The sequence below is a fragment of the Sinocyclocheilus grahami genome, unplaced genomic scaffold (assembly GCF_001515645.1).
Source record: "Sinocyclocheilus grahami isolate Dianchi unplaced genomic scaffold, SAMN03320097.WGS_v1.1 scaffold178.1, whole genome shotgun sequence".
Taxonomy (NCBI): Eukaryota; Metazoa; Chordata; class Actinopteri; order Cypriniformes; family Cyprinidae; genus Sinocyclocheilus; species Sinocyclocheilus grahami.
Window position 1 is genome coordinate 1,943,510 of NW_015505357.1, and position 20,189 is coordinate 1,963,698.

Here is a 20,189-nt window from a genome sequence, read left to right on the forward strand (position 1 = left end):
TGTGTGTGTGTGTGTGTGTGTGTGTGTGTGTGTGTGTGTGTGTGTATGTATGTGTGTGTATACACATACACACACATACACACGTTTGTTTCTGTAAATTGTGGGGACTTTCCATTGATGACTATTACTTTTATACTGACCAAATGTTTTTTTTCTATCAATAAACCCAACACTACCCCTAAACCTACCACTTACAGAAAACATTTACTATTTTTAAAAACAAAAATAGTCCCCACAATGTCAAAAATTTCAGGTTTTACTATCCTTGTGGGGACATTTGGTCCCCACAATGTAGCATAAACAAGTACACACACACACACACACACACACTTCAATTATAATTACCTATATTAATACAAATGTTGCTCTCTGTGTTCCAAAGGGAGAAGACCTTCTGTGGAAAGATTATGAGGACAAGCTGCATGATCAGGCATTAATCACAACGGAGTCTTACATGAGCCAGTTTCCAGATGTCAGGGTAACGACGGCTGCCTCACATACTGGCAAATGCAGCTTGCACAAAGCTTTCAATCATTTTTAAATGCAGTTTGTAAACTATTTTTCTTCATGATTCAGGAAAAGGTGGCCAAGCGAAACAGGAAACTCGTAGACAATGATTCTGCTCGCCATCACCTGACAGGGCTGCAGAATGCTAAAAAGAAGGATGATATCAAAATTGGAAAGGTATTATATGACATGTTTCAGAATATTCTGCCCGACATAGAGAAACACTCACCCAGTAAGTTTGTTCATAGGCTTACTGATAAGTTCCACCAAACATGAAATAATTTCTAGCAACATATTGACATGATTCAGATTGAATGAAGACCAAATGTATAGGACTTTCCTTGGTGCTGTTGTTTTTATAGGCAGAGGATGAGATGAACGCAGCAAAGGTGATATTTGAGGACATGAACAGGGAGCTGAAGCTGGAACTGCCTCTTCTATTTGACAGGTGACTTTTTGAGTTATTTTTATTGTAGATTTGGTTTAAATCTTAATGTCCATTACCCTTATTAATTCCCATTTGTTCTGCATTCTGTAGTCGCATTGGATGCTATGTCACAGTCTTCCAAGCCATTTGCAACCTCAGAGACATCTTCTACAAGGAACTTACCAAGGTTAACCAAATGATTTAAAATAAAATACTCGGCTCAAACAAAAAAAGTGATTCCTCATGTTCTGCAACTACCCGAGATATATATTTTTTTCTGTTTTGGCATCAAGAACAATGAGGTTCTACAGACTGTGATGAAAGAGCTGAGCACCCAGTATCCAGACAAGAGCTTTGTCGTGAAGAACTTCAACCGGTATATGGCTTTATAGTCTGTTCGTCCATATATTTTTAAGTTAAATATCAGTAGTATAATACTTTATTTTACCAAATTACTCTTTTTGTTTTCCTTTTAAGTGCTGGTTCCTTGAAGAGAAGGTCATTTAGAGACACGTTGTCCCCAAGATCACTTAAAAGCTTTTATGATTTCCACATGAGCTACAACCCCAGGGGATCTCTAAGGTAAAAATCATCAGTTCAGTTTCTCTCGTTGCCTTGTAGATTTAGAAAGAACTATTGCCATCTGCTGGTGAATGTGCATGATTAATAATGTAAAGACAAGTGTTGCCATTTATGGTTCAAGCAATGAGTTACTCTAAAATGTTAAGTCAAAAGTCTAAAATTACACAAAGTGCCTGTTTACTAGTGGTTGTATGTTTATTTATTTAATACAATCTATTTTGGCCAGAATAAGAATAATGTGGTATCTTTGTCGGGATATTTCTTATAAGATTCAAACATATTTCTCTGCACATTTTCTATTACAGGAGAGACAACTCATCTAGTTTTAGGTCTGACAGACCAACATATGGGTCATACAGCCCTAAGCAGACAAGCCCCACCAGCCCTCAACCCCTTTATGGGAACGTCTCTGGTGCCAAAGATGCAAAAGGCAGCCCTACAAGATTAGATTATCCTACAGAGGAAGGTCCCTCGCCCCATGAGCCACAGCCGGATAACACCTGCTACTCTGAAGATAAACCAGTGGAGGAAGACAAGAAAGCCAAAAAGAAGTCCTCGCAAGCCTCCGATCAAGAGACGCCAAACGAGGAGGAGTCTTCTGAGGAGGACAGTGATGAGAATGAACTGAAACCAAACTCAAATATCGCTGAAAGCGCCAAGATCAAAGATCAAAAATCACCTGAGAAGGTGGGGAGCGATGGGCCTTCAGGTGTGGAGAATGGAATAGCTCGTGACATTAAATCAGATGTGGAACAAGCTGAGGCTTCAAACAATGTGAGTTCTGTGAAGGTGCAAACACATTATAAAATACATAAGTGCATATTATAGAGAGAGAGACAAAAACTACTGTTTGTCATTACACTTTAAAGTTTGGAATAATTATGATTTTTTAAAATGTTTTGTAGTCTCTTATACTCACTCACCTAGGTTGCATCATTTGATGAAAAATACAGTAAAAACATTCATATTGTAAAAAACAGAATTACATTTGATATATTTTAAAATGTAATTTATTCCTGTGAAGGCAACGCTGAATTTTCAGCATCATTTCTCCAGTCTTCAGTGTTACATGGTCCTTCAGACATCATTATAATATGCTGATTTGGTGTTCAAAAACCATTTCTTATTATAATCAATGTTGAAATCGTTTGTACTGCTTAATATTTGTGTGGAAACAGTATTTCATTTTTTTTTAGGATTCTTTGATGAATAGAAAGTAAAAATCTGTTGTAACATTTTCATTTGCAGTCTGGCAAATGAGCCCGTAGGTATTTATAGCCATGCTTTTTAACAATTCCGAACAATTCCTTTCATGGCTCTTACTATTTTATGTACGGTTTGAAAAACATATTAGATAGTATACAGTATACTGCAGTGTTCAGTCATTTTAGCAGGCTAGTATTTCATTCTGAACATAACCATTATGTTCATTCTTAAAGAAACCAAAATATAACTCCGAATAAGGTATAATTTTTATTTGTTTGACCTGTTTCAAGGCTCTTACCAAGGGTGACCATCCGTCAGGAGAGGTGAAGGAGGGAGCGACAACAGAGACCCCTAAATAGCAGACAAAAGGTCAGCATAATTTGAGAGCACTTCCAACTCACACTCATGTTGTGCTGATATGTTTCATGTGTTTCTCATTTAAATTTCATATCTGTTTACAGAGAAGACACAGAGTTTATTGGCAATACACTGGAATCGGACCCAACAGAGGATGTAAAATGCTGTACTCTTGTATTTTTTTTTCCCTCCTTGGTCTTTTGAGATTTTTTTTTTTTCAGATAAATATTTAAATTCTGGGGTTTAATTCAAGAACAGCTTTTTTTTTTTTTTTTTTAGAATATAATCACTTTCATGGATTGTCTTTTATCCTACTGTATGTGGTGGTCTTCCTTCAGGATTTGAATGTTTTTAGATACATAACTCAATAGCCTATATGACCTATATGTATCTAATTGATCAAAGGAACAAATGTTTATAACGTAGGCTACTTGACAATCATCCATCATTAAATAAATTAATACAAATTTACTTGCCACTCAGTTGCCTATTGTTTTTACATTTTTTCATCACGCACTTAAGCAATTAAACTAATGATCCAAATCACCTTTCATCTGGACGTAATGAAACGTCCTAATAAAAGCGAAATGTAGTTTATTAGTTTTTTTCTATTCCCTTTTTAGTGAGTTTTTATTTTATTTTATGTGCCCCAGTTCAGTTTATTGCAGCTATGATATAGCTCATGAAAACATAAAATCATTTAATAACCAAACATTTGTTTTTGCGTTTAGGCTACATTAGGCCTAAACAGTACTTATATAGTTTAGTCACAAAATTGACATGTTTGAATAAAATAGTAAAAAATAAATAAATGCAGTTATTTTACATTAAGGGACTCTGTTTGTGTAGGCCATGTTTGTAAGTGCGTTGATAAAACTGCCATACATTCAAGTTGTAAACCTACTTCCAGCACTTTTTCAAATCCAGGTTTATCACGGTTGTGTTCGAATAAATCGTTCAGCGGTTTTGACTCGAAACCCGCTCAGAATTCAGTCCTATTCGTGAACGGATCGTTCAGTTTGGAAATGTGAACCAGTTCGTTCAACTGATTCACTTCAAAGATCCGAATCAAGTAAACGATTCCTTCACAAATCGGACATCGCGCACTCAAGACAGTTTTGTGGATGAGCTTGTGGCGGCTTCATACTGTTCTGCTTTGGCTTGAACACTGCTTACTATCCATGATTTCTCGGTCTGAAGTTTAACTTTGATAATAGTGATCTGCATCTTCAACTAAAAGTAGTTTATCCGCGACTTTGACACTCAAGCAGGTAAGTTTTTTTGGTTCCTGTTGGGCTGGAAGCAACGTTACATCTGACGGTTTCGAATGGCTGAACAGCTGATTATGAGTTTTACAGCTCTTTAAAGTGATCGTTCACAGTGTGAGAGGGGATTTCCGACTACTATCGATCAAATCAAATAAACGGAATCGTGTGGATTACAGTTTTAGGTTGTCTCTACTACAAACAAACAAACTCGCCGGTGCGCACCTCTAGCTTTGTGTGTGGTGTAAGTTACCTGGCTAGCGTACATCACAATGAGAACCGTTTAAAATGAGCGTTGTGTTTTAACCCTGCGAGATTTGTAAGAAGTAAAGTTGATTCAATTTAGACTTGTGACTGTTTTATTTACAACTTTAAGGGTCAATAGACAAAACGGGTGCGTTTGTGTACATTATATGCAAGTGGGTAAATATTAGTTAAATAATGAAAAGCTAATGCAAACATTTATGTATATTAATATTGACATGTTACCTTACCACAGCATAAAAAAAGAAAAATAAATTATTTTATCTTTCACCATCCCTTATCTGACCTGGCATAGCATTTTATCCTATTATATATATAGTCGTTGTAATATATAATAATAATAATATCTCCATATATTATTAAAAAGATGTTGAAGTTGTGTCCCTATGTTATGGGGAGCATCATTTTTCATTTTTCAAAATAGTAATTCAATAAATAAAATAGTTTGTCATTGTCAAGTGAAATTCCAAACACAGTGTATTTTTTTGTTGTATGCTTGTCAATCACATTACTATTTCAAAACAAGCTTAATTGTGGTCCAAAATATGTAAAAAAGCATTACAGAAACATTTGACCAAAAATAAAAATTTGCTGAAAATGCACTCACCCTCAGGCCATCCAAGATGTTGATGGGGTTGTTGCAGTGAATGGGTGCCGTCAGAATGAGAGTCCAAACAGCTGATAAAAACATCACAGTAATCCACATGACTCCAATTAAAGTCTTGTAAATCAAAAAGCTGCTTGTTTGTAAGAAACAAATCCATCAAGATGTTTTTAACGTAAAAAAACAACTCATCTCTTGGATGGCCTGAGGGTGAGCAGTGAGTGAACCTGAGATTTTTTTTTGGAGTGAACTATACCTTTAATTTAGCTTGAAATAGCAATTATGTGCAATTAATAATGTGCAATTTATAATTACGCAATGCATCACAATGTTTCAAAAATTACCATCTCAAACTAGAAGCACCCGTTTTATAGAATGACCCTTAAGCTGTGATGTATAGCTGTAGAATTGTTTTTAAAAAGCAGGTTTACATGAGTCTTTGAAAAGTACTTATCTTTCAAAAAGTCAAGATGTAGACATTTCTAAAAGTCATAATGATATTTACGTCCCTGGACATTTAATACACAATTTCCTATTCGTCCACCCACATATAAGTGTCCCTCTTTTCAAACAACACCAATAGGCCTCAATGGGACATACACTGTACAGGTTGAGTGATGCAGTACATCTGTCTCACATCCCAGTGATGTTTGTCCACATTTAGTTAATGTTTAAACGGAAGTTTACTTAAGTCATCGTCTGTTCCAGAAACACATAAAATTGAATACACAATTTCCTATTCCTCCACCCACATATAAGTGTCCCTCTTTTCAAACAACACCAATAGGCCTCAATGGGACATACACTGTACAGGTTGAGTGATGCAGTACATCTGTCTCACATCCCAGTGATGTTTGTCCACATTTAGTTCATTTTTAAACGGAAGTTTACTTAAGTCATCGTCTGTTCCAGAAACACATATTTGTAAAAAGTAACAGTTGGAACTATAATTTTCATGTTGAAATGAGTCAACACTTGTTTATTTTGCTCCATATAGGTGTCCATTTCAATACAATTATGACTTTCACCATGACTAGCATTGCACCTACTGGTAAGTTCTACACTTTGTCTTCTAATATAAAGAGCAAACTGCTTGAAGAGCATTAAAAGTTTCCCTCACAGGCTTCGGGTGTGTCACTCATATCAAACATTGAATCTGAACATTGTAATAGGCTGGTGTAACATAATCTGGGCACTAGCACTATTTATTTTGCTTACTTAATACTTGTACACTAGTCTAAACTGACCTCATTTGGGTCTAGAAATGTTTCATTGGAGGCGATGCTTAAGCATTAAATAAAATCTATGCACAGTTAATGCCTAACACCGTGCCATGTTGCATTTCTCCTAATCTGATTACTCCTCAACAATGCGGAACAGTCTCTCTAGCTGGAAATGGTTGTAATTCCACATTTACTGCATGTAATCTTGACATACAGGTTTTGTGTGTCACCTTCAGTGTTGTGTTTTTTTCTCATGGATAGATGTTGCATCAACAACTGCAGCTCCACCGCAAACAGGCATGACTGTCATTGGAGGTAATTGACGTCTAGTGTATTACCCTATTGACAAGGAATTATATATTGTGCTGGACAATCCTAGAAAGCTTTTGTGGCGATAGTAAAGGAATACACAATATACACAGTGTTTGCCAGCAGGTGTCATGATAATGTTACATATTAGAGGTTTGCCACCTGACTCCAGCTTCAAGCCTTTGGATCTGGTTTGGGTCATGCGTCATGTACAACTTCCAGTTTGCACCCAGATTTGTGCTTGTGATCAGTTTTATATATTGTACTGTAAGATTTTCTTTTGAAAGACATCTCTTATGCTCACCAAGGCTGCATTCATTTGATCAAAAATACAGTAAAAACAGTAATATTGCTACCATTATTATTAAAATAACGGTTTTCTATTTTAATATATATTTAAAGGGTAATTTATTCCTGTCATTGCAAAGCGGACTATTCAATAACCATTACTCCAGTCTTCAGTGTCCCATAATCCTTCAGAAATCATTAATATGCTGAAACCTTTATTATTATCAATGTTGAAAACTGCATAATATTGTTATGAAAACCACAATAGACTTATTTTTCATAATTCTTTGATGAATAGAAAGTTCAAAAGAACAGCATTATTTGAAATAGAAGTATTTTATAACATTTTATGTCTTTACTGTTACTTTTTGATCAATTTAATGCATCCCTGCTGAATAAAGGTATTCATTTCCTCAAAAGAGGTCAAAACTTTTAAACTGTCATGTTTATTTATTATATAACAATAATTCAATTATTTTGCCGACTTTTATTCTGACTTGTTTTGGCATTATCTGTCAGGTTGGATTGTGTATATCATACTTTATTATATTATATCAATTACATATATTATTTCATATATATTGTGTATTTATTTATAATGCCATATGAAACATGCACAACTTTGAATTTTTTCTTAAATCATATGTGATTTTAATTATACTTACTGTATATCTTCATTCTAAAGCCTCTAAAATTACTTTCAGAATATATATATATATTTTTTTTTTAAATATATTTTGAGGTTAACACATTTTTTAATGGTTCCTTTTTTTGTTTACTAAAAGAAACTTGGCAACTACCAGTCATTATAGCATTATAGTAGACTGTCTTTGCTTAATATCTGATAACACTTTATTTTGATGGCTTCTTAACAGACATTATATTAACTGTAAATAACTACAGTCTACTAGTACTCTAATGAGAGTTAGTTGACGTGTAAAGTTATGTATAGTCAACAGAATGTGTAAAGGGGACCATCAAAATAAAGTGCAACCTTGAAGAGTACTGTTTTCTTCATTTGATTTATTGCATATTTCTGGCTGTTTAAAATGATTTTTCTTTTCTTTTTTTTAAGTGGCAATTGCCCTGATCCTGCTGACTCTTGTTATCTGTGGGTTCCTGCTGTACAGATACTTGTGCCACAGTAAGGGTGTTTACAGAACCGCAGGTGAGCCTGCTCCAGGAGTGGACCCTGACCAGGTCTACAATGACACCGTCACTGAAAACAAGAAGGAATACTTCATCTGAACTGCTTAGCATCAGGGGGATTTAACCCATGATCGATACGCGTAGACTGCTGAAGACATCTAAATAGTCTATGTAGAGAGGTGTATGTGCAAGACATATGGGACATAAACCACTAGTCTGTGCTGTATGAAAGAATGTTTGGTTGAAGGGATACAGGTCGAGTTTTATGTTGGGAGGATAAGCCAGAAGTAAAAAGTTGTTTATTCATGAGGTCAATAAGCTCACCATCGGGTTTCGTATGGTAAAGTTACTGTCAGTTACTGAGACAATCATTTTTTGCTGTCAAATTGTTATGCCTTTGTATGTAGTTTATAGTTCACTCAAAAAACAAACTCGCTGCTTCAGCAGAAATGACAAGAAAGTTCATATGCAGTAGTTATCAACAAATAATTTATCAGTAATTATGGAGTTTTTATCAGCTATTATTAGCGTTCAGGTAGCATAAGTAGCACTGCACCTCTATCAAATGGAAAACATTGGAGGCACTGTACTAATTTTATTTTATTCGGTTTTAAGTCAATATAGTGTTAATTTGCGGCTTTTCAACATGCCTTTTCACTTTGATAATTTTGCCTAGCTTTTTATTACTTTAAAAAAAAAATTTATTTTATTGGCAGAACTCTTAGATTATGGATAGTTGGAGAGTCCACTGTTACAGTGCCTTGTAAAACATTTAAATGTATTTTACTTTTATTTTTTATTGACATTTTATAATTCAAAATGTATTTTTGTTACATAGGCATGCTGTAACAGTGCCAAATATAATACCGCTGTCATTATTTGTAAAACAAACACATGCTGATCATAATATCAGATGCATATATGATACTTGATATTTTTTTTGTGCAGGGTTACAGTGGTATGTTACTTGTTATGAAAATGAATGTAATTTATATGTCGGATTCTGAGTAATATTTTTTTAATTGCTCTATCAATATGATACTGCAGTTATTGATTATAATACAATGTCAAATACAAGTGTCTAGCTAGTTGAAAATTGCTAGTAAAACAAAAATTTAGATTTAATTAGAAATTAATTCTGTGCTAATAGTTTTGTCAGTGCAAAAATGATATATTGTAAGATATTTAACTTCCTTTAAGACTTTGGATAATGCATCATCTCCAAGATCTAGAGTCATTATTGCATTGGAGTGAATGTGAATTGGTGACTTTTGACAAACATTTGTAATGACCTGGAGATAAACCGCCAAATATACAAACCAGCATACAAAAATATAAACATGAAACATTGAAAGACATATTACAACACCGATTGTCAAAATTCAAAATAGCTTTTATTCTAAATTTTGTTTTATACTTAAGGTTTAGTATAAAAAAAGTTAAGTGCACCACATTTTCATTGGAGACCATTTTGTCATGTAGCAAACTAGGAAGGACCTCGGTTCCTTGATGCTGCAGTGTGCATCCATTCTAACCCATCATTATCTTTTTATTATATATATATATATATATATATAATCAAAAGGGTTCCCTGAACTGTAGTGCCCACAAAGACGTATACCATCCATGACTGTCATGGTATTGAGGCTCAAGATAAGCAGTGTATCCGCTACATTGCATACACAAACACACGGTGCCACATGCCATGATAAAATGCTGCGCTAAGTTGAAACGGATATTGAGTTCTGAAGGCTTTGCCCCCATGTTTTTTTGCCTTATGTTATTTTCCTAGCAAAGTAAGAATAAATGAAATGGGATTAAATAAGGAATGGCATAAAGTCAGGTTAGGAAACTACCAGGTCAGAAGCCTACGTCACAGAAAATTATAGAAATGGTGCTAAGGCAATGCCAGCATACTTGGCATGTTTTTTTTTTTTGGTTTTTCTTTTTTACATCAAAAAATGTATTTCCTTTATTTGCAGAGAGAAAATCTACCTGAATGGTCTTTTTTTATTCAAATGGGCAAAACCTTTAGAACGGTACTGTAGTGTCGGATACCCAGTGATGCACCTGATACATGTAAAGCCTAAAAAATTAGCCCCATTTGCCAGGCTAGCATAGCATTTCCTATATTTTCAAATTCAATCAGAAAATATATATAGTATAGTGACCAAAAATAATTTTGATACCAGTGAATATACGGAGAATAAACCTAAGTAAGCATTTATAAGCATTTCACCTCTGTGCTATCTAGCAAAATAAGCAGCATTTTAGATTTACGGTCACATCTAATACAGATAACTGCTACAGAGCTTAAGCGTGTAGTGTCGCAGAGTAAACGGCTGCTTTTGAAGGTCATTCTATCACTGTTGGGAGTAGAAATGAAGATTTCGCAATTAAATAAATTAGAAGCATAAAAAGCAGTGGAGACAACTGCTGGTGTAACTCCTTCCTTTTTTGATAGGTATTTTTCAAAATCACATTAGAGACGAGAGCAAAACTTTAATCCCTTGCATTACATTTACTAATAAACACCACGATTTCTCAGCCGTTGTATTTGCTGCTACGTATTACCGCACTGCTTTGAAAATCATCAATGCAGAACCAATTATAACTGACGCTCTTCGTATTTAAATGCATATGTACAAAAGAAATCTGCAAAAACATTTCAGAATTGGTTGACAGTGCACAAATTAATCCTGTAGTACTCCTAAAAAATTGAACAATGAAAATTCTTTATTAAGAACAAAACTACTGAAAAGTGCATGCAGAAACATCAAGATGCAACTAGGAAACATTTATATATTTTTAAAACACAACCCCTAGAAAATGCAGTCACGGCAGTGGTTTGCTCTGCCCGGAAAGCAATCACCATCATCTAAATATGATATGTTTATTTATTTCAGTATGAATCTGTGTGCAGATGTACTATGACAGAAGACTTACAAAAAGCGAAAATCTTTGGTACAAGCAGCTCCCCACAAAAAAAAAAAAAAAAAAAAGCATGATGTGCCAAATCGTTTAAAATACTGAATTTAAGTTGTCTCTTGATTAAGCCCTGACCTCTGTAAACAACTTTACCTTTGTGGAAAATGCTAAAAATTTTGTTTAGAAGCACATATAGCTGGAACACACATAACACACGCTAAACTAAGTGAAATGGCTAAATGTACAGCTCTGGGTATCCGACATTGGAAGGGAAATATTGAAAAAAACTAAATCCTACTTTTCTGAACCAGTTTAGTTAATCTTGTTCACTCTCTCTTTTACTGCAATTAGGTTCATTCATATGTAAATTCCTTTGCTTTTAAATAATGGTGCAGTTTTGGCACCTGATAACATTTATATAAGCTTGCCCAAAGGTACGATACGCCGCCATTGTTTGAAGTTGTAAACACATCTTTCTCTTTAAGAGTGCTTAAATCTGCATTTTACATATCTGACAAGACCTTAATAATATGAATGAAAGGCGTAGTTAAGCATACTATTCAAAGAGAAAGTTTCAAGTGCATAGCTACTTGATGATCAAACTGACTCGGCAGTTCTCTTGGCATGATCTCTGGCTCAAGAAGACGACCAAAAACTAGAAAATGTACTGTAAAAATTAAGTTGTAAGAGTCAGTAAAGGTAAAAATGACCTGGTCTTCACCTTCAAAGTTGTTTACTCTCTAAATTAGCCAACCGATAAATATGGTAGATGACATATGATCACTAGAAGTTCCAACTTACAATTATCATGCGCTTTTTAATTGTGAATACGCAATAATTGTGTTATACATTATGTCATTGCGATATTACACAATTATATCAACAGCGGCGTATTGTACCTTGAGTAAGGGGCTCTAAAATATTACATTCCATTAGATTAAATCAGTATTGTGGCTTAGCCAAGCAGCCCCAAAGGAGGCAGGGGTGGGAGAACAGGTAAAGGGAACCAGGGAGAAGGAAGGAGGGCTTCGGTCCAGGCCCAGTGGGGTGCTCACTGTTACCAGATGGTGTAACCGCCGCTGGAGCCGCCCATGAAAAAGTTGCCCTTACGTTGTGACATCACCACATTTGCACCTTGCATGGCTGCCATCTGAGCCGCGTTAGGGAGGTGTCCAGGAGGTGGAGGCTTGAATGTGAAGACAAATATGTAAATCAAATACATATTTCATCAGCTACATTTTCAGGCACATCTATGCCAAGAGAAAATGTAAAGTCATAACTTATAATATCTCAGAACAGACTGAACCTGAAAGGAATTTCACACTGAGTATTGTGGACTGTTGAGTTAAGGGACAAAACAGGCTACAGAAGTGTGAAAAAAAACACATTGTGATGTTTTTTATTTATTTTTTATTAATGTGTAAACATGTTTAGTGCAACCTCCTACTTCTATTTTCATAAAATAATTCTCACGAAAAAGTCTTACAGGTTGACAGCTGACTTTGTTGAAAACATTTTTTTTTTCCTTATCACATAATTTTCCTGATTTTGTACAAAATGAAGGAAATAATCTAAAAATCCTAAATAATTTCTTAACATATTATGATGACATGGTTAAATACATCTTAAATACCTAATAAACATATACATAAAATGTTTTGTCCCACATCTCAATAAATCAAATCGGAATAGGTCCTGCAACATCAACTGGATTTGCTTAAAGGAATAAATACCCCCAAAATGAAATGTTGGTGAAAATGTATTCACTATCAGGCTATCCAAGATATATAGATAGTTTCTACATTGAAAAAAAATTGGTGATATTTAGAATTTCATCACATCTCAGAATGAGAGTTTAAACAGCTGATAAAAGATCACAGTCCATCAATTAACATCTTGTGAAAAGCTGCATGTTCGTAGAAACAAATCCATGAAGATGTTTTAACTAAACCATTGTGTCTGACAAAAATATGATAATAATGCTTCCCCCAGTGGAAAAAGTCCATCTCCTGTTGTCCTCTCACATCAAAATCCACAGAACTATTTTTGCTTGTAAACTGTGCTTGATCTGTGCATATTTCTCTTCAGATATTTAGAATTTCATCAGAATGAGAGTTCAAACAGCTGATAAAAGATCACAGTCCATCAATTAACATCTTGTGAAAAGCTGCATGTTTGTAGAAACAAATCCATGAAGATGTTTTAACTAAACCATTGTGTCTGACAAAAATATGATAATAATGCTTCCCCCAGCGGAAAAAGTCCATCTCCTGTTGTCCTCTCACATCAAAATCCACAGAACTATTTTTGCTTGTAAACTGTGCTTGATCTGTGCATATTTCTCTTCTGATTCAGACTAAACAACTTTTTCACTGGAGGCATTAATAATAATTATGGACTCATATTTAGCTGGAAGCAAAGGTTTGAAATTAAAAGATCTTAATGATGGATTTGTTTCTTACAAACACACAGATTTTCACTTCACAAGCCATTAATTGATGGACTGGAGTCATGAGGATTATTGTAATTTTATCACCCTCATTCTGACGGCACCCATTCACTGCAGAGGATCCATTGGTGAACAAGTGATATAAAGCCACATTTTTTACAAATCTGTTCTGATGAAGATACAAACTCATCTACATCTTGGATGGCCTGAGAGTGGGTTTTTAGCAAATTTCCGGTTTTTGGGTGAACTATTCCCTTAATTGTAGGCTGCTAAATGCATAGTACTTCCTAGATGTTTACTGGGAATACTCACAGGAATGGAAGCACTGGTGCCAGGCCCAAAGCGAGCTCCTGCATCAAATCCGCCTTCCACCATGAGGGTGGAACCAGTGGGGTACATGGGCCCCATCGGATAATATGCCATTGGGACATTAGGAGCCATGGCCCCCATTGGCACAGTCTGAGCATGCATGGGCATGTACATCTGAGTACCAGGGTAAGCTGAGGTCATTTGGGGCATCTGTCCAGGGGCTGGGGGAGGAGCCATATACCTGGGCTGATAAACCTGCGAGGGGGAAACATTTCAAAATTTGAAACCGTAAATTATTGTAACCATTTTTTGTATGGAATAAACACAGAATTTATCTAAAAAGTTTTTTTTTTTTTAATTAGCTGCACTCAAAGCCATTTTAAAATGCAGGTAAACACAAATCTGCAACCGTATAATAGCCTAAAGTTATAGTTAATGAAATTAACAATTTATCAAACAGTGATATCTTTTATTACATTTACATCTTTTATACATACATTTTATTAGAATCTTTAGCGGGAATCTTTAGCATGCAATCTTGAGTAATGAAACATACATTTTTGAAAATGCTTCCGTCCAAAACAAGTAGTTTTTTTTATATAGTACTAGATTAAAATGTGACATTGTAAAAAGACCCACTTGAATGCTTTAATGAGATATTGTACATTGACATAATGAGTAAGTTGTACTGGTTACCTCAGAGTATGGAGGAGGGGCATCTGGATATGCAGACACCTGAGAAGGGATTTGCATAGCAGGCGGATAAACGGGTGCTGTGCTCTGCTGAGGGTAAACAGATTGTGGATATGAACCTGAATGGAGAAAAAAAAGACAGGTGATGGTTTAAAATTAATATCACAACAGAGGCTTAAGGTGATTTACTGTAAAGTAGCCAGCAATGTTTTGGTTTTGTACTAAAGATACTGACCAAGAGAAACCATTCAGAGGTTTTCCTTAAACTAGAGTAGACCGGCTTGAAATGTGGATTACATTTTAAAAATTAAAATGCATTGCCAAAAGAATAAAAATAATTTTGAAGTGACCCAGACATGTTTTTTTTTTAAAGGTTTTGTGATATTGAACAAAACAGAAATGATAATTGACAAATGGCTTTCTATAAGACGTATGTGACCCTGGACCACAAAACCAGTCTCAAGTTGCATGGGTATGTTTGTAGCAATAGCCAAAAAATACATTGTATGGGTCAAAATGATTTTTTATCATTAGAATATTAAGTAAAGACAATATCCAATGAAGATATTTTGTACATTTCCTACCATAAATATATCAAAACTATATCAACATTTTTGATTGTTAATAAGCATTGCTAAGGACTACATCTGGACAACTTTAAAGGTGATTTTCACAATATTTTGATTTCTTTGCACCCTCAAGATTCCAGATTTTCACATATTCGCATCTCGGCCAAATATCGTCCGATCCTAATAAACCACACATCAACGGAAAGCTTATTTATTCAGCTTTACGATTGATGTATAAATCTCAATTTCTAAGAATTGACACTTAAGACTGGTTTTGTGGTCTAGGGTCACACATATGGATGTGGAAACGTATTACAATAAATGGCATTAAGCCTCACACAAACAAACAAGAGACAAAAAGGCCAGTCTTCACTGACAGCTAAATTACGATAGAAAAAATAAGACAAACGGTTCTTGAATAAACACCTCACAGTATATCGATGAAACACGTTTAAATGAGATTAACTGAATGATTAAACTGATGCTGTGAGCGTCTCGCTTTCTTAACGAGGTCACCTTTCCGATCACGTCATCGCGCTGTAGCAGCCAAGCTAATCTCCCTTTACCCGTTTTCAGCCCAAAACATTACCCGGTCCGCTAAAAAAAGACACTACCGCGTTAAATACTACAGTGTCCGTCAGGAGACAGTCGATGGCAGATGTTTTGGCACATAATCATAATCAGTTCAGTGTGTTAAGTCGTTTGTTATGTAAGTCAGTTATGCTGGCTAACTCCATTGGTAGTTGCTAGGAAGCGGCTAAGCAAAATAGCAGAAGAGCGGAGGTGATCGCGTATTTACCTTTGTTGTTCATTGTTCTTCACTGTAGATAATATATTCTACGGGACGAGAATTTCAACAGACCGAATTCTGCGTTTATATGACAATAAATACAAGGTTTGCTCAAAGTTCCTCGTCTTACTTCCTTGTTTTCGTCGGGCTAAGCTTTGAGTATATTTGCGTTGGGAGGAGCTACATCACGCACGCGTCAGTTTTTGGACGCCACTCCCTGTTAAAGAGGAACTCGTGACTCATAATATCGCAAAAACGAAAGTCTCAGTAAGCCCCACTTTGTACTGTGAAAATAAACGTTATTGTATAGATCATAAAATTATAGAATATATATGGAATTTGACGTATTTACGTGTATTTGTGTTTGTACGTAGGGCAGGTGTCACAGATGGAATCTGGCACAAAGGCCATAGGCTACCTTATCTCTGTAATTATAGGAGTTTGAAAAGTCCAGTTACACAATTATGTATTTTCTCAAATGGTTTTTATGTCGGGTTCAAACGCCTAGTTCAAAAAGCTCTTAATATTTCTGTAATAACACTACACTAGCAAACATGCAGACAAGGTAGATTTTAACTAACATTTCGGACTGTGATTTCAGGTTAAGAGTACTTCTAATAAATGTCAGATCAGAGCAAGGCTTCACATGCTGTTTCAAATGTCCAAATTTAACAGAGGTGTAAAGTATTGGAGTAAATGTAATTAGTTACTGTACTTGAATATCTTTTCGGGTACTTTGTAGTTGTACTGAGTATCAAATATATTAGCAACTTTTACTCTCTACTTCACTACATTTTTGAAAGAGTATCTGTACTCTTTACTCCACTATATTTGAAATGAGTGTTGCAGTTACCAGTGTTGGGAGTAATATATTACAAGTAACGCAAGTTACGTAATCAGATGACTTTTTTCAAGTAACTAGTAAAGTAACGCATTACTTTTTAATTTACAAGAGAATATCTGAGTTACTTTTTCAAATAAGTAACGCAAGTTACTTTTTTTTGTTTTTTCAATGTATTGATTGACGGCTCTCCTGTCCCCATGTTGAGAGAAATCAGAAGATGCTACTGTAGTTCAAAATAAATATGAATATGCATTAATTCATTTCACTCCCACAAAAAGAAACACAGATTCAGTATTCCTCAAAATGAATAAAAATAATGCAACTCAGAATATGACGCAAACCTGCAATAATTAAATGTTAATTAAACAACGCAAATATCCTTTATGTATTTAATCCCATTCTATTAACCAATGTCTTTGCTTCTGACCTTCGATGATCCAGTTCAACCGTACTAATAAGCACAAATTACTCTAGACAAACATTTGTGTGTCTTTTTTTATTGCTGAAGTGTGTTGAAATTTCTTCTTCTGCATTCTACTGTACGGACGTAAATTTACTTTCCCTTCAGCCTGAGGCTTATTCATTTCACTTTTGGTGTGAAAAGGCTTTTATATTTGCCAAAAATATAACTTTTTTATTTTAAAATCAAATAAGCAAACCCTGTCCAGATTTAAAAAGTAATGCAAAAGTAACGTAACGCATTACTTTCCATAAAAAGTAACTAAGTAACATAATTAGTTACTTTTTTATGGAGTAACGCAATATTGTAATGCATTACTTTTAAAAGTAACTTTCCCCAACATTGGCAGTTACACATTACATTTTGCATGCTTTTCTGCAGCAGTTTATTTCTGCTACAAAAGACGTGATATTGCCAATTCCAGGTCACTGAAAGTACTGTATCTTGTGCGTTTTGCCCTTACTCACCCAAACTTTTCAACAAGGCTACTTTATGTGAATGCGAGTTCCTTAGCAAGTATTTGTGAATCACAGGTGTTTATATAAGAGATGAGGACATGACTGCAGCCGGCAATGAGGCCCAAACCAGCACATCCACTGCAAGAAGGTTTCGGCTTTTTAATTTTCCTTAACATAATTTTATTTATCCATTATACTGAAGAGACCTTTTTGAAAGATATTGTTTTTTGTTTGTTTTGTAATTTTGAGGTGTTCAGTTTTATTTTGGTTTTAGAAAATAAACGTGATTGCTCTCCTCACAAATCAACTCTTTCTTGTTTTTGTTTCATGCTCTCTGTGCCTTGCCCTGGACTTTTATGTCACTTCCTGTCTCCCGTGGTGTTTGTAGTCAGTTTGTAGTCCGTTTGTTCATTGGTTCCCCTTGATTAGTCTCCCCAGGTGTGTCTTATCTTGTTAAGCTTGTTAGCCCCGTGTGTATATATAGCCCTAGTTTTTCTTTAGTTCCTTGTGAGTTGTTGAATGTAATAGTTGTCTGTTTGCCAGTCATGCTGTTCTTCGTTCCCTTTGGGTTTTGCCTTATTGTTTGTTCTAGTTTTTCCATGAAATAAGAGCACATAGATCCTTGCCTCTGCCTGTTTTCCGCAGCTTCTCCACAACGATACAGTTTTTCACTGGCATGTCTCTTTGACTAGTGCAACTTTGAGCCTATTTAGTATAAGTAAAATACTTAAGTACTGTTCAAATCAGATACTCTAAGACTTTTACTCAGGTTGTTTTGGAATTGGTGACTTGTAATGTGTAGTGGAGTAATTTTCACTGGAAGGTATCTGTACTTTTACTCAAGTATGATTTTTAGGTCTTTACACCTCTGCAATTTAATATTCCATTAATTGCTGGCTGCTTCATTGTGACACCCCAAATACTGTAGCGTGATAACATGCCCTGCTATTACTTAAGTGTTGACAGTTTGGTATGTTGTTTATATGCTGAATTATTTATTGTCTAATTAAATATTTGATGTGAATATTTTTATATTTTACATTCCCAGTAACATTATTATTGATATCAGCATGTAATATGAATTCCTGTCTACTCAAAGGGTTAGACAGTATGGAACGATTTTGCACACTTGATGAACCTAAAGTAATATTGTATAATTAGGCCCTGGGAAGTATGCCAAGCAGAGCAGAGGTTTCATTAAGACTGTTTAATTTAATTGCAATATTCAACCTAATGTACTACGTATCAGACTTTGAATAGGAATGATGATCCAAATTTTGTTTTGCACCTGTGTGACTAAATTAAATGTCATTTATGCATTTTTATGGCTAGGCCCACAGGCTCCTTAGGCAGTATAAAGATGCATTTAGTACATCTAAAATGGAACTTCTCTGTATTAGTTGGGGCCTGTATACTGGCTGTGAACCTAATTACAGATTCGTCTGTATTCAGCAATCCCAGTACTCCTTTGAGCTCCATGGCAATATGCTGCTAATGCATGCAAATGGAAGTGTTTGCCAGCTGGCTTGGCAACAGAGGAAAGACACAGAGTGTGTATAGAAACACGGTGTCTTTTTCATAAGCCAGTTCATTATAAAAAATGTGAATATGCCTTGTAAATCACATATAAGAATATGCATCAATATGCATCTTATTTTCATGAAAAAGGACATGAGCAAAGAACATCTTATTTTGAATGCATTTAATGGTGTATATGTGTATAGGCTTTCTCAAAAAACATGCAATCATTACAATAGAAATTCAAATAACAATGCAACAGATGCATTTATCTGCAGTGCCCTAAAATGATCATCTCTGGAGAACAATCAGAGGGAAAACTGTGCTTGAAGATTAATCTGCTTGGGCTGTAGCCAAACTCGTTTTTCTCTATCATTTTATTTCTTGATTTACTTTAGTATTCCTCATTTGTAAGTCACTTTGGATAAAAACATCTGCTAAAGGAATACAGTTTTGTAAGTGCTGAGATGCCATGTTTTATTAACTGCATTTAACATTTGAATTTGACTTTAAGAGGTACAAGGACACAGGAGGTAGGATATGAATATCAATATTTTAAATTCTTAAAAAAATATTTTGTTATTTTGAAGAAACACAGCAATAGTAGTAGTCATGATTACACTAATTATTATGTCATCATTTTTATAAGTGATCATAATAATAAATTGATGTCATTATTAATGTTAGTATTAGTGCATAACCTCACAATGTAGCAATATTAGTTGGATTCAAGGGTTTGAATAGTGCAGTGAGCAACTTAATTGTCTATTTTGTTCTGTTTATCTGTATATATTACATTTTATCATGTAATAAAAATCACCTATATGATTTTCTTTAAAAGTTAAAAACTGCATGAATAGAATGACACGAATGTTAATATTTCAAATACTTATACTTTTTATTCACATCATTGTTTTGGGAAAACAACACAATAATAGTCACATTATCACATTAAAGGCACAAAAAACATAATAATAGTAATAATAAGCA

General features: G+C 34.8%; 2 protein-coding genes and 1 long non-coding RNA gene across 3 annotated transcripts in view; 2 read left to right on the forward strand and 1 right to left on the reverse strand.

Moving 5' to 3' along the window:
* Window positions 1-3,246, forward strand: part of LOC107594002 (bridging integrator 2-like) — a 5,164-nt gene extending 1,918 nt beyond the window's left edge. Inside the window, exons 5-13 of the mRNA XM_016283933.1 lie at window positions 383-478; window positions 577-684; window positions 870-955; window positions 1,046-1,121; window positions 1,228-1,310; window positions 1,412-1,516; window positions 1,822-2,290; window positions 3,013-3,091; window positions 3,184-3,246. Coding sequence (XP_016139419.1) covers window positions 383-478; window positions 577-684; window positions 870-955; window positions 1,046-1,121; window positions 1,228-1,310; window positions 1,412-1,516; window positions 1,822-2,290; window positions 3,013-3,081 — 1,092 coding nt within the window. The 3' untranslated portion in view covers window positions 3,082-3,091; window positions 3,184-3,246. The remainder of the gene's footprint in view (window positions 1-382; window positions 479-576; window positions 685-869; window positions 956-1,045; window positions 1,122-1,227; window positions 1,311-1,411; window positions 1,517-1,821; window positions 2,291-3,012; window positions 3,092-3,183) is intronic.
* Window positions 3,247-4,132: 886 nt separating this feature from the next.
* On the forward strand, window positions 4,133-11,183 carry LOC107594004 (uncharacterized). The gene is made up of 4 exons (XR_001610132.1): window positions 4,133-4,350; window positions 6,210-6,263; window positions 6,697-6,750; window positions 8,108-11,183. It is a non-coding gene; the product is annotated as an uncharacterized lncRNA (long non-coding RNA).
* On the reverse strand, window positions 10,105-16,112 carry LOC107594003 (DAZ-associated protein 2-like). The gene is made up of 4 exons (XM_016283934.1): window positions 15,929-16,112; window positions 14,564-14,679; window positions 13,871-14,122; window positions 10,105-12,295 (listed from the first exon to the last, which is right to left on the reverse strand). Exons 1-4 carry the CDS (start codon window positions 15,939-15,941, stop codon window positions 12,167-12,169), a joined length of 510 nt encoding a protein of 169 aa, XP_016139420.1. The 5' UTR covers window positions 15,942-16,112; the 3' UTR covers window positions 10,105-12,166.
* Between the last annotated feature and the right edge of the window lie 4,077 nt (window positions 16,113-20,189).